Consider the following 17098-nt stretch of genomic DNA (forward strand, 5'->3'; position numbering starts at 1 on the left):
ATTCAAAAGGAAAACATAACAATTATAACTATATATGCACTGAATACCAGTGTGTCCCACTACATAAAACAAACACTACTGGGCATAAAAGATCAAATAAACACCAACAGAAGCATAACAGAAGACCTCAATATACCACTTTCACAAACAAATCAACTAAACAAAAAAAATCAACAAAGATTAAATATCAGAGCTGAACCATACCATCAAACAAATGGATTTAATAGACAGTGTTCTACTCTACCACAACAGAATACATTCTTCTCATCAGCACATGGAACTTTCTCCAAAACAGACCACATACTAGCCCATAAAAGCTTACTTAAATAAATGCAAAAGAACTGCATTCTCATGTATACCATTTCTTTCTTCTGAGAAAGAAATTAGGAAAACAGTATCACTCACAATAACATAAAAAATTAAGTATTTAGGAATTAACCTACCTGAAGAAGTGAAAGACCTCTATAACAAAAAGTACAGTAGTCAAAAAGAGGAGATGGAGATGACTTCATAAAATAGAACTATATGTTCCTAGATGGGTAGAACTAATTTTGTCAAAATATTGACAATACAGATTTAGTACAATCCCAATCCAAATGCCAATAGCATTCTTCACAAAACTAGAGAAAATGTACATGAAACCAGAAGAGATCCAGAATAGTAAAAGCAATCCTGGGCAACAAACACAAGGCAGAAGGCATTACAATCCCAGATTTCAATCTACATTACAAAGCTATGGTGTTAAGAACAGCATGGTACAAACACAAAAACAAGACACACAGATCAAAAGAAAAGAAGACACAGAAATAACCCATGGGAGGACATTCAGTCATCTCTATTTTGACCAAGGGGCCAAAAGCATACACTGGAAGAATGGTAGCATTTTTTAAAAATGGTGGTGGGAAAACTGGTTATACTCATGTAAAACACTGAATCTAGACCCATATCTACTGCCATGCACAAAAATAAAATCAACATGGATCAAAGATCTAGATATTAAAACATAAACAATTTGCTGGAAGATAAAACAGGTAAAACCCTTAAAGACACAGGCATAGATAAGGACTTTCTAAATAGAATCCCAATTACATAGGAAATAAATGAGATTATACCAAATCAAAGAACCTCTACATAGCAAAGGAAACAACCAACCTAAGAGAAGAGACAACCAACACAATGTGAAAAAATTCTGCCAGCTATTCCTTGGACAGAAGACTAATACCTAGAGTTTATAAAGAACTCAAAAGAATTTGATCTTCCAGAATAATAAATCCAATCAAAATGGGCACTTGAAATGAACAGATACTTCTCAGAAGTGGTAGAAATGGCCAACAAATACATGAAAATATGTCTAACATCTCTGGTCAGAGAAATGCAAATTAAAACAACACTGAGATTTCATCTTAATCCAGAAAGAATGGACATCATCAAGAAATCAAACAATAACAAATAATGGCAAGACTGCAGGGGAAAAAAGGCGCCCTGCTACATTGTTGGTGGAAATGTAAACTAGTACAACCACTATGAAAATCACAATGAAGAATCCTCAAAAAACTAAAACAGAAATTCCATTCAACTTATCTATTCCCCTTCTAAGTATCTTCTACAAAAAATTAACGACATTATAATACAGTGATTCATCCATTCCTGTTTATAGCAGTACAACTCCTAGTAGGTAAAACTTAGAAGCAGCATACACATCCATCAACAGATGAATGGATAAAGACAACGTATTTATACATAATGGAGTACTACTCTACCACAGAGGACAAATCTGAGTCATCTGTAGGAAAATGGATGCACCTCAAAACCATAATGTTAAGTGAAGTAAATGAGACACACAAACTAGCAAAAGAAAAGAGAGATAACAGGAAATAAAGAGACAGATCTTTGGTAAACAGGGAGAGGAATCTTGAGATGGAAGGAAAAGGGAAGGGAAGGGGAATAAAAGGAATTAGGATGTACATGTACCTATTTCCCAAAATGAATGTAACCACTACACACTACACACATGCATGAATAAAAAAGAAAACAGATTTTATATACATTTTTACTTCTTATTCATCTTGAAAGTAATCAGCTGTATGTAGGGGACATAAATAAAAAGCATAAATTTGTTCATGTTCTTACTTACAGATATTGCTGGAGAGAGTGTTATATTTCCTATAGATACTTTTAACTCATCCAAAGAAGCCATTGTGTGATGTGAATTATTTGGAAGCACAGGCTTGATTTCTATCCGAATCTTCTTTGGTTCTTCATCTTCAGAGTCAGAATCACTAGATGAGTAGAAATGGTTCTCTTTGGTATGTGAGTCATTAGTTAAAGAATTTAGTTGTCTTATTACCTTAGTATATAACCAATTTTCTACACATTTATAAAAAGGAACAAAACCTTTAAAGGTAAAACAGTAATAAATAAAACCACTTTTATTAATAAAATCTTGTCCAATGAAAAAGTCACATTTTACTATAGCCAATTAAAATTTGAAGAAGTTTTAAGTAACACATTATTGTGTTAACTATCTTCTTATATGTCAACACAATCCCTAAGCATACACACACAACGAAAGGATATCATTCTGATTTGCTTCTGGTTTAATACTATATCCTTCTTCATCCACATCAGGAATGTTCTATGGGAAAAAGAAAAAAAATTACTGTAATGACAACTCCAATATACAAAACTATTATAGATCAGCAAAACAACCTTAATTACTACTTAAGAATCAAATCATTTATCAAGTACCAATATGTTAAAATTCTTAGCACTGCGGAAAAATTGTATCTTTCTAGTCAATTAGCTTCAAATCACATTCCATGTTTTGTCTGAAGAAAAACCTGCAAAATGGAACAGGATAAACACGATCATAGTGTCAGGGCAAAAAACTGCCAAGATGAAGACCAATTCAGAGTGCTCAAAATCTATAGTTTCTCAGTGAATCAGAGAATATGTGATTTTAAAAAGTATTAAGGTAAATACTCTTGAAGCTACAAGAAACTATATGGAAATAAAAGGGACAGTGTCCCTTTAAAGCAGTTTTAAGTCTGGGGGAGCTACTTATGACAATGCATCAATATCTGCCCATATGTCATGAAGAGTCACCATGGGCCTCCTTAAAGAAGACTTTATTAAAAAGATAAATAAGTAAAACTTGAAACTGAATCAGATCAAGTCTCTAGATTCAAATACCATTTTCCCTAACATGCAGATGTAAAACATAACACCTTATGGGAATGCAATCAGCAAACTCCTGACTAAAGTAAGCTACTAAACAAACCACTAAGTCTCTTCAATAAATAGAACTAGAGATAATGACCAGTATAAACACAGAACGGTTATCTGAAAATACTAAGGAGTGGTATTGTGATGACATTTTAGGATATATGTGATACATATATATGGGGCAGAGGAAGAGAGGAAGGGAGAGAGAAAGAGGGAGGGAAAGAGAGAGAGAGAGAGTAAGGATATATATCTGCTTAACTTCATGAAAAATAAAACCACTGGAAGAATAATCTAAACACAATGAAGTTGTTCATCTAAAAAGAGAGGAAAATGCAGTAGAAAAATATAGGAAAAAGAGACACTTCTGAGTATGCTTTTGTGGTTAATAAGGGAATATTCCTGGATTTTTTTTAAAATATACATGTAAATACTTGGGGATAAAAATGCTGTAATGTAGTATCTTCAACTAAAACAGATAGGAATGGGCAGAGTGGTGCATGTCTGTAGTCCCAGCACTCAGAAGGCTGAGGCAAGAGAATTGCCCTAAGTTTGAGACCAGCCCGTACTACATAGTGAGCTCAAGGCCTGCCTGAACTACATAGGGAGACCCTCTCTCAAAAAGCACACACACAAAAAGAAATAGGAAAAAGTTATACACATACATAAAAACACACATATATACAGGACAAAAATATTAAAGTACATGTAAGTTACAAGGAGGATGCAATTATTCTTTGTATTATTTTACGCTTTTATTTTTATAAATTGGAAATTATTTCTAAATAAATGCCTAAAAAAATATCACTGCCTCAGAACGTCAGGGTATTGCAGTCAAGTGTGGATTAATTAGAAATCAGAATAAAGTTATACTGAAATACTTTATTCCTATTCCAAGCGGCCTACAAAAACACGGGGTACAATAGTCCTTCTGCCATTCAATTCAGTTTGCTTTCCACAATTTCAATTACCTGTGGCTAGCTACAGTCTGAAAATATTAAATTGAAAATTCCAGAAATCAAAAACTCCTAAACTTGAAGTGATTTTTATTACAGTATATCTGTTTAACTTTTCTTATTATTGTTAATCTCTTAATGTGCCTAATTCATTAAACTATCACATATATGTATATATGTATACAAAAGAACATACATACATGTGAATCCTCACAAGAGGAATCTTAGAATATATCCCCCTTAAGTCAGAAGTGACTACTGTATTTAGTCTCCTGGAGGTTCTATCTGGAATGTGATAACTGACACTACTTTAAATTTGCTTACAATGGACTATATAGTACAATGTAATAATTAAAAATGATACCAACCTGCTTTCTATGAAGTTGACTAAGCTGTGTTTGGGCTCATTTACAGATTATAATTATAGTATCTGCTCAAACTACATAAACAACTATCTGAAGGTACTGGCGGCTGACTTAGAACAACCACAGGAAGGGCTCTACAAAGTAGAGCCCAAAAACTCTATAAATAAATAAAAGTGGAAGTCTAAAAAGGTTCAACCTATAGGAAGGCAAGAAAATGAAATAAAATGTTAAGGTGTGGAGGAAAAGAGAAAAGTAAAATAAAATGGTAAACTTAAACGCTGACATCATTAAATACAAGTGGTCCAAACACATCAACTAAAAAGCTTCTGCAAAATAAAAGAAACAATCAACAACACTGAGAGACAACCTACAGAATGGGAGAAAATATTTATAAACTATTTACCCAAAAAGAGATTCATATCCAGAATATGTAAGGGGCTTTAACAACTCAACAGCAAAGAAGCAAAAATAAAACAGTCAGCAAGTGTAAGAAAAGCTGCTTAACATCAGTAAATATCAAAGAAATGCAAATCAAAATCACAATGAATTATCATTTCATCCCAGTTAGAATGGCCAGGTAGTTGGGCTCTGATGTTTATTGTAGTATTATTTATAGCAGCAGCCTTGGTGTCCATCAACAGATAAAAGGATAAAGAAAATGTAGTGGAGTATTATTCAGCTACACAAAGGGAATGAACTCCTGTCACTTCTAATAATGTGGACAAACTTAGAGACATGTTTAAGTGAAATAAGTCAAGCACAGAAACACCAATTAATACACGTCCTCACTTATATGGTGAAGCTAAAGAAATTATTTTAAGGTGATGAATATGTCAGTTACTGTTATCTGATCATTACATTATATACAAGTGTGAGATGTCACACTATATACCATGCATATGTATGATTACTGTGCTGATTAAAAAATAAAAATATAATTGTATTTTATAAAATAAAATCACAATTATTAACAACTAAAATTGATCAAAGTAATAAATATTGAGGCTGGTAGAATGAATAAAAAATACGATCCAACTATAAACTGTGTATAAAAAAATTACTTCAAATATGATGATATAGGTAGGCTGAAAGATGAAGGATAGAAAAATATACATTAACAGTAATAAACAGGCAGAAGTAGCTATTTTAGTATTTAAAGTAGGTTCAAAAAGAAAATTACCAGGGCACAGACAATGTCCACATAAAAACCTATATTTATAGCAACTTTACTTCTAACAGCCCAAAACTGGAAACGACTAAAATATCCTTAGTAAGTGAATGGTTAAACTCCTGTATACCCATTACATAGACTACTATTCAGCAACAAAAAAAAGAACTCTATGTACTACTGAATACAACACCCTAGATGAATACTGACAGAACACTGTGAAGTGAAAAAAGGAAACCCCAAAATGGTATTATACAATTCCCATTATAATGTTGTTCAGTTTGACAGAATCACAGAAACGGAGAAAAGATGACTGGTGGCCAAAGGCTGAAGAGAGGTGGAGAAAGGAAAATTTCTAGATAAAAAAGTCACCAACACAAGGGATCCTTCTCATAATGAGAATGTTGTTTTGACTGAATTGTGTCAATATCCTAGTTGTGAAACTAGTTTTGCAAGATGTCACACCAGGAGAAAGGAATGACACATACATGGTATTGTCCTATACTATCTTTGCAACCTTTTGTTAATCTATAATTATTTCCAAATAAAGTATTTTTACAGCAATGATTCTAAATGTACTTTTTCATGCTAGAACTATTCACAGAAACTTGGTACTAGAAACATCTTCCATACGACCTTGTATATATCATTATCCTTTTTTGGGGTTTTTTTTTTCTGGTACTGGGAATCAAACTCACGACCTTCCACTTGCCAGGCAGGCGCTGTGCCACTGAGCTAAATCCCCAGCCCTTATATCATTATTCTTACACTTGATCTTGTATATAGCCCACACTGCCGACATGAACCAAAAGTGGTATGAAGAACAGGATAGACAACTTCACCTATCAATTGTCAAAAGCAGTTGTGGTGGTGATTTTTAAAAAATTACTATAAGGGCTGGGGATTTAGCTCAGCGGCACAGCGCCTGCCTGGCAAGCGCAAGGTAGCGAGTTCCATTGCCAGTACCAGAAAAAAACAAAAAACAAAACAAACAAACAAACAAAATTACTGTAAGGGAGCTCAAGAGTCAGTGAAATGTTTCATAATCTGAAATTGGGAGACACTGACAAAAAAGGGCAACCTTCACAAGATGTCACCCCTCCAATGAGTATTTTTAAGTGCACAGACCTTTAAAAAATAAGATAAAATAAGGAAATGAACAATAGTTTCTCTACTAACAGAACATACTGATATTTCTAAAAATAATTAAGGCCATAACTAGCTAATAAATAATAACTGGCCAGAAATAAAGGGAGACAAAAAAGTAAGTCTCCTTTCCCTGCTATCCACCACTATAATCTGTCTGTCCAAAGGTAACCACGATTAACCATTTGTTAAAAACACACACACACACACACACACATGCATGCATATTTATATTTAAAACAGGACTTTTAAAAATCGGTATCTCCTTTTAATTAGTAAGTTCAGCAAACAGATCAACCTAATTATAACCTAATTATAACATCTGATTATTGTCCCATCAAGTGAATATTTAAAAATTTAACGAGTTCTCATTTTGATGGATGCTTTTGGTGTCTTTCCCCTTTCCTTTACATATATATCTTGACCAAGAGTGTATATGTGTGTAGATACTGTAGAGATACAATGTATTGTGAACACAGCCATAACTGTAAGCGTCTAGCAAGGGATTACAGTCAAAAACAGTATGTATTTCTTACTTGAGGTGATACTGCCAAATTATCTACAAAACATTGTCCTGATTTACATTACTACCAAAACTGTGAGTATATCAAAAATTTTTACCATATGACTGAACGTACAGTAGTTTCATTTCAATTTGCATCAGTTTTAAGTAGTATTTATTATAGTTATTTACCATTTTTATTTCTTTTTATGAAAACTTTTTAATTCTTTTTACTATTAGGCATTTTTGTACTCATTTGTATAAAAAACATTTTAATGAAAGTAACCAGTCCTTTGTTAGATGTCTTGCAAAGTTTGGCTTTGGTGAGTCAAAACCTTTTTTGTTTAATAACAATTTATTGAAATTACATGGTGGGTGATACATACCCATAATCCCAGCACTCATGAGGCTGAGGCAGGAGGACTGGTGTGACTTTGAGGCCAGACTGAGCTACACAGTGAGTTCAAGGCCAGCCTGGACCACGTAGTGAGACCCTGTCCCAAACCACTCCCTCCAAAAAATTACATGGTGTATTTTACTATGTCCTTTCATGATGTATGTTTTCTCATGTGTATATAAGAAAATGCTGTATTGTGTTTAACCCTTTTCTATTCAGATACGTACAGCCTACAGTTCAAAACTGCATAAAAATTGATCACTGTGGAACAGCAACAATAAACTGAAAGAATTAAAAATGTTTTAAGAAAGCATACATAGAAGAAAACATGTAAAACATCAGGGAATAAAGAACTTCATTCAGTGTTCTACTTAGTACTTTATCTATACTTAATCTGGGTACTTTGTGAGAGCCTGTCTCAAAATGAAATAAAAAAGAGCTGGAGTTGTAGCTCAGTGCTCCCCAGATTCAATCCCAGTACCCTTCCTCCCCTCCCCACAAAAAAGAAAACAGCTGAAATATAAAACAAAAACACTGGGCTGGGGATTTAGCCCAGCGGCACAGCGCCTGCCTGGCAAGCGTGAGGTCGTGAGTTCAATTCCCAGTACCAGAAAAAAAACCAACCAAACAAACAAACAACAACAACAACAAAAACCCCCACTAGTGTAGCCTAACTTACATAAAACAAAATGTTTCACAAAATATTTTTAGTTCTTTATTTTGGTATACCACTATACTGCAAAAGGTAAAATGATTTTATGCCAAAGCAAACTGTTATGCAAGCAAAAACAGTAAGAAGAGTATCTGAAATTATTACACTTAAATACAAGCAGTGTCTTATGAACAGAACAGCTGGAAAAATATGCTGTCTACACATTATTTACAGCATCTGATAAGTCTACTCCTCAGCTGCATCTCTCCCCAGGAGCTCCATTTGGTATCTTTAATTATACATAAAAAAATAATTTAACCAAGACGAATGAACAAGCCTTCTTTAAAACACACAAAAATAGTGGCCATTCTTGCCACTATTTCTAAAATGAGAACCTCTTAATTAAAACTCAAATGCATGAATAAATAGGGCTGAATTTTAATAGAGCTAAGGCTAAAATAGTAAAAGTATGACACTTTAAAATAAAGTATGTAGATTTGTTATCTGACATTTTTTTTTCTAAGAAAGAGTATGGTGATATGGCCCCACTCTAATTTTAAAAGCAAAATGTCATCTCTCCAAAAGCAGTTAGAAATACTAGTTAACTGGGGAGCACCTGACAATGTAAAACCAAAGTATACTTTCAAAACAATTTTCATAGTGAATTTAAAATAACAGCATTTTTCTTTTAACAACTGGTTAACAGATAAAATTTAAATTGACTATATCAAAGTTAACTCTACTTACAAGTGAATCTGCATCAGGACATTCCCTATAAAAAACAAAGAAATTATCAGAAACATCTGAGTATTAAAACTGCTAATTATACCACCTTTACAGTATCTACCTTGCTATTTAAGTACACTTTTATTTAAACTCTGTAATTATTTAGAAGAATCAAATCACAAAGATTAGAATATACCAAATCATAATCCATAATACTTGATAAAACAAAACACAAACAGCTTTCAAGTTTTCTAAAAACTATTTTCAAAATTACTTCTCTTCCATAAATATAGTACTTGTACATCTTATCAAGGAACTTGTCAGTTCTCTAAGACTTTCCAGTGGCTTTTTACTTTTTAAGTAAAAAAAGTTTATTTTAATAAGATTCCCTTAAAGAAGAAAGCTTGGCTTTAAAGAACAAAAGCTATATTTAAAATGACAAATAGTCTAAAAAATTTATCCAGTAACAGTGGATAAATTTATACTAATTGATACATAAATTTTTTAAATAAAAAATTTTAAGACATTTCAGTTTCAGCTAGCTACTTTTTATAACTCAAAACTAGTTTTCTCCTAATCAATAAGTAGACTTCCAGTTGAGGTAACTTTCTAGTTTAATAGAAAATGTAGCTGAGAACTGATATTCTATCATTTGACTGATAAAACAAATACTGAGTTTGCACAGAAGCTAGTGAAAACTATATTTTAAATGTAAAACTAAAACACAAAGAACAAAACACATAAAATTAAGTCCTCTGAGGTCACAGGAATAAGGTTATACACTCTAAAACTCACAAAAATTAAGAGTGCAGATCTAAAAGGTATTTGGATCTCTGACGTGAAACAATTAATACACAGAATATCAGAATCCCGTACAAACAGATAATCTCTATCTGCCCAAAGACAAAGCACAAAACAGAAAAACCTATGAATTGTTTTGATAAAGGAAGACAGATTTAAAAATGAAAAACCAAGATGACTACACTGCTCTTAATCCAAACTAAAGTATCGGAGACACAAGATAAATGTAAACCCCACTTATCTTTATATACACTTAAAAATCACTTTTAAAAAGCCAAGCACAGTGGCACACGCTTAAAATCTCAGCTTCTCAGGAGGCTGGAGCAGGGAGATTGCTTGAGCCCAGGAATTTGAGACCCTCCTCACAGCAAACACTGTCTCCCGAAAAAGCAGGGGAGGGAATCACTTTAAAATTGCTAATTTCAAAATACAACTTCCTTACTGGTAGATGGGGAATACTATATATGGGAGAAAAACCTGTGTTGGCTTTGGGGAAATATTCCAAGAATAGCACAACAATAAATTAAATCCTAGAAAATCAAATTGATCAATATGTTAGAACTTCTGTACTTTCTCCTTTTTAAAAAAGACAGTTTAATCAGGCATAGTGGCACATGTTTCTAACCCCAATAATCTAGGAAGCTAAGGCAGGAAAATCTCAAATTCAAGCCTATCCTGGAAACTTAGTAAAATGTTTTTGAAGGGCTGGGGATATAGCTCACTACAAAGGTCATGGGTTCAATCTCTCAATCCCTAGTAGCTCCCCACTAAAAAAACAGTTTACACACTGCATGCATCTTTTTTTTTGTTTGTTTAAAAGCCTGTGGCTTTAAGGCATATACTCTGGTTATGTGGTAAAGCACCCCTTTCATCAGTTTGTCTTCACAGTGACCTGCAAACATTAAGCCCCAGGAAGAACAAGGTCTGAGCAGAACCCATGTTCCACAGCTGTCGGCACCTTAAAAGTCTCCAGAATCTGATAAGGCATGACAAGAACCACTGGAATTTCAAGCGAAGTGAATTCTAACATTTTTCCTGATAAAAAATTTGAAAGAAGATCATGATGTGTAATGAATGATTTAAGTGTTGGCTTTTGACTCTTGTAGTCTCTTTGGCAAAAAATATTCCACTACTTGGAAGGCTGAGGCAGGAGGTTCACAAGTTCAATGTTAGCCTAGGCAGCTTAGCAAGATCCTGTCTCAAAAGGAATAGGAGGCAGTGGAGGTAAATCCCCAATACTAAAAAAATTTTAAAATAATAATAAATTGGCTACTTTTTTTTTTGACAGGTTCTCGCACGTTGTTCAGGCTGGCCTTGAACTCACTGTATAGCCAAAGCTAGCCTTGAACTCACAGCAATCCTTCTGCTTCAGCCTACCACGTGGTAGTATTACAAGCATGTGCTACCATACTTGGTTAAATGGGATACATTTTAAAAATTTACTTACAAATGAACTGGTTGGACTTCAATATGTATTTCCAGTATTATAAAAAGAAATTAGATCATGTTCTTTTAGCAAAGTATCACTTCAGAAATGCTTAAGAAAGACATCTGCAGAAAAGATGATACCCACAGATATAGTAGATCACTTTGCAATTAGTCTTACTTTGCTAACCAAATACCACTTTGGTAGAGAGGAGACAAAAAGGAAAAAAAAAAAAACTCTTTGAGAAACTCAGATAACAAGAATATAGGTAGGAGGCAAGCATGCTCAGAGCACATTTTCTTCTCATGTTGGAATATATGAGCGTTCATCAAAATATCAAACCTTAAGAGTTCTACTAATTATGCTAAAGTAGGGATTTTAAACTAATGTTCAAACACTGTTACTAGATGAACAAATCACTTAAGATTTTGATCACTTAAGATTTTCAATCTAAAACTTATTAATAAAATTGTGGTGAAAAAGCTTCTTTTGCTCTGAGTTTGTCACTGATTAATCAGAGCTTAACATTTCCCAATCATGGGCATATATTAGGAATCACATAGTATGCTTGAAACAGAATAGAACAAAAATGTTGAGGTTTCACACCCAGGGAATCTGATTTAATTGGTTTGAGGTAGGCCCTGGATGCCATAGGTGTATTTATTTTAATACTCCAGGTATTTCAAGAATTGAACCAGATGTGATGGTGCACACCTGTAAATCCAGCATTCTGGAAGACTGAGACCAGAGAATGGCACATCTGATCCCAACCTGGGCAACTTAGTAAGATCTTGTCTCTAAATAAATAAACAACCAAACAGACAAACAAAGGCTGGGGATGTAGCTTGTTGCAAAGGTCCTGACTTCAATCCCAGTGTTGGGAAACAAAGAATAGTCTAGAAAGATTTTCTTACAACAGATGAGTAAAGGTGTTCTCTTAGCTAATAAGACTGATACAGTTTAGTTTGCTCTTCTCTTTAAAGTTTTTAAACTTTGAATTATTTCCAAATGGCTTTTTATTTAATTCAAAGTAACAGTTTTGTTCTTAATCATTTGTAACATTAAAAATAATGTTGACAATATTTAAAATGCTTACACAGATTCTGCATCCTTTTCCTTTTTGATTATTCCTGGTAAAGCAAAAGTCTTCCTTTTCCTTGGTTTTACACCTTTAAAATAAATATATATTGTTACAAAAATATAATTGTTCCTCATGAATATATTACACTTAGGAATACTTGTATTTAGAAATGGTTTGCTCATAATGGTTGATGCTAGATTTGGATAAAAAGAAATGGAAGTATCAAGCTCTAACTCTAATTTTTAAATCACAATCCTAGTAGCAAAGATTTATGTTATTATAACACAGTATAATCTATTATTCACCAAAAGATTATAGAACATTCACTTAATGAATTTCTTTTTTCTTTCCTAAGTCACCTTAGGCAAAAGCAGTGTATGGAGAGCTTCTAAATCTTCAAAGGAAGTACATCACTCATTATATATTAGATTTTGTTATATATGTAGGTCAAATTATGTTTCTTGTCACAAAAAACAAGGGGGTCACAAGGGTCACAAAATTTAAACTGTTTAAAAAGACAACCCAGCTGACCTATTAGAAATACAACATGAGCATCTGCAACATGGCATTCTTTGCATTTGCATGTTATACCTAGTATAATGTTAGAAATGGATCCTGAGAAGGAAAATCATTTGTGTTCTTTCTCTTCTTACATAGTAAGTTATGCTTGAAGGTCACTTTAGTAATTGTGGAATCTAATGCTAAAACTTTATTAGCTTCTTTGAGAAGTGAGCAGTAAGAAATCTTGAGTCACTTTCATTAACCATCCTATTTATATATGATAAAATTCAAAGTCGTTGTATTTGTTCTCTAACTCAGCAAGAACAAGAATCCAGGTGTCACTGAGTAATGACCTTGCTATCATGAAAAACTAATGCCCTAAACTACATATTCATACACAATACTGTGATATTTTAAAAATCAACTACTTTTTTTTTTTTTTATGGCAGTACTTGGGACTGCATCCAGGCCTGGACTTCCCACCAAGCTGGGTTTCCAGTCTTTTTTCGAGACAGGGTCTGAATTGCTAAATTGTCCAAGCTGAGCTTAAACTTGCAATTCTCCTGCCTCAGCCTGCCCAAGTGCTAGGATTATAGGGATGTGCCACCACAATGCACATTTTTTTTATTACCCTTACTTTAGAATGAAAAGTTAAGCTCAGACAACTAATTACTGCTCCTAGTCAAATAGCTACTGAGTGCAAGAAGTCTAGGCTTCGGGCCTACTGATAAGTTACATAACCTCATTAATCAATGAAACATTGCCCACTATGTAGTAATGGTTTTCACATTCATGACATTAAAAAATTTAAGGATAGAGCTCAATGAAAAAAAAATTGAATATACATCTGAAAAAAACATAAGACTACATTTCATCTTTTTCATACTGGGAATCAAACTCAGAACCTCGCATTTGCCAGGCAGGCGCTGTGCATTTCATCTTTTAAAGTATGTATTTAGTGCAGACTTTGTAGGGTATGGCTCAGTAGTACAGTATGCTTGTCTAAGATGCCTGAGGCCCAAGGTTCAATCATCCTCATAAAATATGTATTTTAACACACGTATTCCTTCAGACAAATCTGTTGTTTAAGTAACAATCGTCACTTGCAGGTCTTCAAACTATATTTTCAGATTTTCATGTTACTCCATGGACATGGTGACACCTGTGGATGGCAAGCCCGCTTTACTTGTTCAACACACAACACAGAAAGCTAGGTGTCACAGGCATTGATACATTTTAAGTAGTTAACTTACCTTCAACTGCACTAGCAGGGTCACATTCTTCAAATTCAATAAGGCCTGAAGGAGGAAAAAAAAAAATAACTCCTAGCAGAAAACAATTCTCAGATAAATCTATTATACTACACTTTTACTAACTTTTAAAATTTAACTTCTAATACATCTTTTTAATGATTCTGTAATATGTTCTATTGTTATCACAGTTAATTAAAATATCAGTAATAGTTTTTAAAAAGTAAATTATCCCCCAAAGTGAAAAAAAAACTGAGAGTAGTTTATTGTGACCTCAATAATTTACTGGAAACCGCAGAACAGGTGATACCACAGAACAGGACAGAGACACAGCACGTAGTTTCTGCTTCCAAGGACTTTGTAGTGCAGTTAATGAGAAAGAAAATAGCACAGTAAGGGGTAACTGCTGAATCCCTGCTCATAGGAAAAACAGGATAACAAGATAGTAAATATTACTAGAATATAAGGTTGGGGCCTCCTGTGTTCTACTCACCACTGTATCTTTAATTTTTAGACTAATAATGACTAAGAAAAAAACACATTTGTCACTTCCACCCCCAAAAGCTTTAAAGGGTCACAAAACAATACAATTAAAAATTTAAGGAGTTTATTCAAGCCCATTCTGCAAATCTGGAAGCTGAGAAATCACTTAATGAAAGGTCTTGGAGCTTGTTCTTAGACTCTTTTATAGAGGCCTATAACAATTTACAATGAGATGGGGACAGACAAATCAATAAGGGTGAAGAATTTAATTATGTGGATCTCATACTAAGCAACTTTTTGCTTGATCTTAAAATTATGAAGAATGGGAAGTCATTAACATAAATTACCAACAGCTTATTATGAACTATTGGCTTTTCTAAATAATAATCAAGTGTGAAATTTTCAGAGTTTACCCAAAAAAGGCAACTAGAAATGTGGTTAGTCAAAATCCTCCTACAGATACATAACACATTTTGTACCAGTCACTATTTACAGCCTCTCTAGGCTATGGGCTTACTTTAGAGAGGGGGTGAAGTTAAAAATAAAAACACACCAATGGCAAGCAAATATAAAATTTTCAAGTTTTTTTTAAATCCAGAAGGATTTTTCCAACATCATCTTAGTAAACACTATATAAAGAGAAAAACATTTTAACATTTTCAGGTGACTTAATTTATGTGAAAATAGTGAAGGGATTCCTTAACTATAAAATTAATCACTTCAAATAAGTCTAAATTTTTCTTCAAAAATCTTTTTTCTATATAGATATTGTCTTGATTAATTTTCCTTTATCTTTTCTAAATATCCTCTTAAAATCTATTTGGGGTAGTAGTGCCCAATGAAAATACTAAAAATAAAAAAACACTTCTGAAATGTAAAATGCCAAATCCTTTCAAATTATAAAATATAACTAAAATGTTTGAGTACCACACACATAAATTTTTCTACTCAAGACAGAAATACCAACTTTCTAGTATAATGAAACCAAATATACATTTTAAACAAACAAACAAAAAAAGGCATTAAATCAGGCACACAGGAGATTCCTTCTCCAGTGGCACATGCTCCATATGCTCCTCCACACGGCAAGGCTTTGCGTGCCTGGCTCAGGGCCAGCTGACAGCTCAGCTGGATATCAATGCACAGTCTGACCTCCCTTGTGGCATGTCACATCTCAACTGTTTCACAAGTGGAAAGTTTATTCAGCAATCTCCGTCAAATGAAGTCCACTGCCCATCATTCTGCTATTTAATCATAAGACAAGTTATTTTTTTGACAGTACTAAAGCCAGAGTGAGTCTTAACGAATAGTTTGCTACAACTGGAATTTCAACTGTTTTAGACTCAATTAATTCTGTTGTCAAAATAAATAACTTCTGTTAGCACTGAGATTTTATGCTGGGTCACAAGGGCAATTTAGTTTGTATAGAAGTAAATAAAACCATTTTGGCTCTGTTTCTTAATGCTCTTATCACACATTATCTAAAAATGCCACTATGAGTTCAATTAAATTCAGAAAAGAACAACTACTCTAGAAGGTCAACATTTCAAAACAAAACCATTCTTAAATATGATCTTTTAACCAGCTAGCAGGAATAAATTGTTGCTATTTTTTTCTGTTTTTTAAAAGACTATCAACCTAATGAATCCATCAAAATTTAAGAAATGTTAAGAGGAGGAAAAGCAATTCACTTAACATTAATCTTTAATCACCACAAATGTTTTGTGGATTGAGGTAGAATACAAAATATGTGAAATATTTAATTAATAGTCTCTGCTGTTTTGGAATCAATCCTAAATCTCAAGCTACCAACAGGCCAAGATTGCAACTTTGTCAAATTAAAAGTGACTTTAAAATTCAGTAGGCTGGACTATTTAAATCAAGTCTATTTCTGCACAGTCTCAACCTAAATCAAAGAGTATCTAATTACAGCCAAGGTCAAACATACAAACATGTTCAGACATTCAAAGTCTAAAGAAGGAATAGGTGGGATGAAGGTAGGGGATGACTAATAATAATTCAAGTTGATGACTGCACTTTCAAGCTTGCTCTTGGGCCTGAGGAATGTAATATAACCACATTCCCACATGCCTGAGATGATGAAGTAGGCAAGTTAACACACAAAACAGCATCAAACTCAAACGTGGTGATATACAAAGGTCAGGGAAGTTTAAGTTCTTGTTCTACTACTTGCTTGCTGGTTGACTGTTTTGGACTAACTACTTTACCCTTTCTGAACTATACTGTGCCATTTATAAAAGCAGCTTGATAATAATAGCATTTTTTTGCCATATATACTTTCTTTCTCTACATATGTGCATATACCTTTTTCTAAAGGTTAAAAGAAACAGACAATATTGACACTTCAAGAGTATCTATTTTAATAAAAGATGTGTAGAATGAATTTCATTCAATTCAGTGC

At 33.4% G+C, this 17098-nt stretch overlaps 1 protein-coding gene across 1 annotated transcript in view; it reads right to left on the minus strand.

Annotated features, from left to right (window-relative positions):
• The window catches only part of Fcho2 (FCH domain only 2), a gene marked incomplete at its 5' end in the record, with an annotated part of 126339 nt that overhangs the window by 39341 nt on the left and 69900 nt on the right, over window positions 1–17098 (minus strand). Inside the window, 5 exons of the mRNA XM_005386078.2 lie at window positions 2135–2310; window positions 2578–2635; window positions 9156–9180; window positions 12458–12530; window positions 14197–14241. Coding sequence (XP_005386135.2) covers window positions 2135–2310; window positions 2578–2635; window positions 9156–9180; window positions 12458–12530; window positions 14197–14241 — 377 coding nt within the window. The remainder of the gene's footprint in view (window positions 1–2134; window positions 2311–2577; window positions 2636–9155; window positions 9181–12457; window positions 12531–14196; window positions 14242–17098) is intronic.

The sequence above is a fragment of the Chinchilla lanigera genome, unplaced genomic scaffold, assembly GCF_000276665.1.
Source record: "Chinchilla lanigera isolate Chin_1 unplaced genomic scaffold, ChiLan1.0 scaffold00024, whole genome shotgun sequence".
Classification (NCBI taxonomy): domain Eukaryota; kingdom Metazoa; phylum Chordata; class Mammalia; order Rodentia; family Chinchillidae; genus Chinchilla; species Chinchilla lanigera.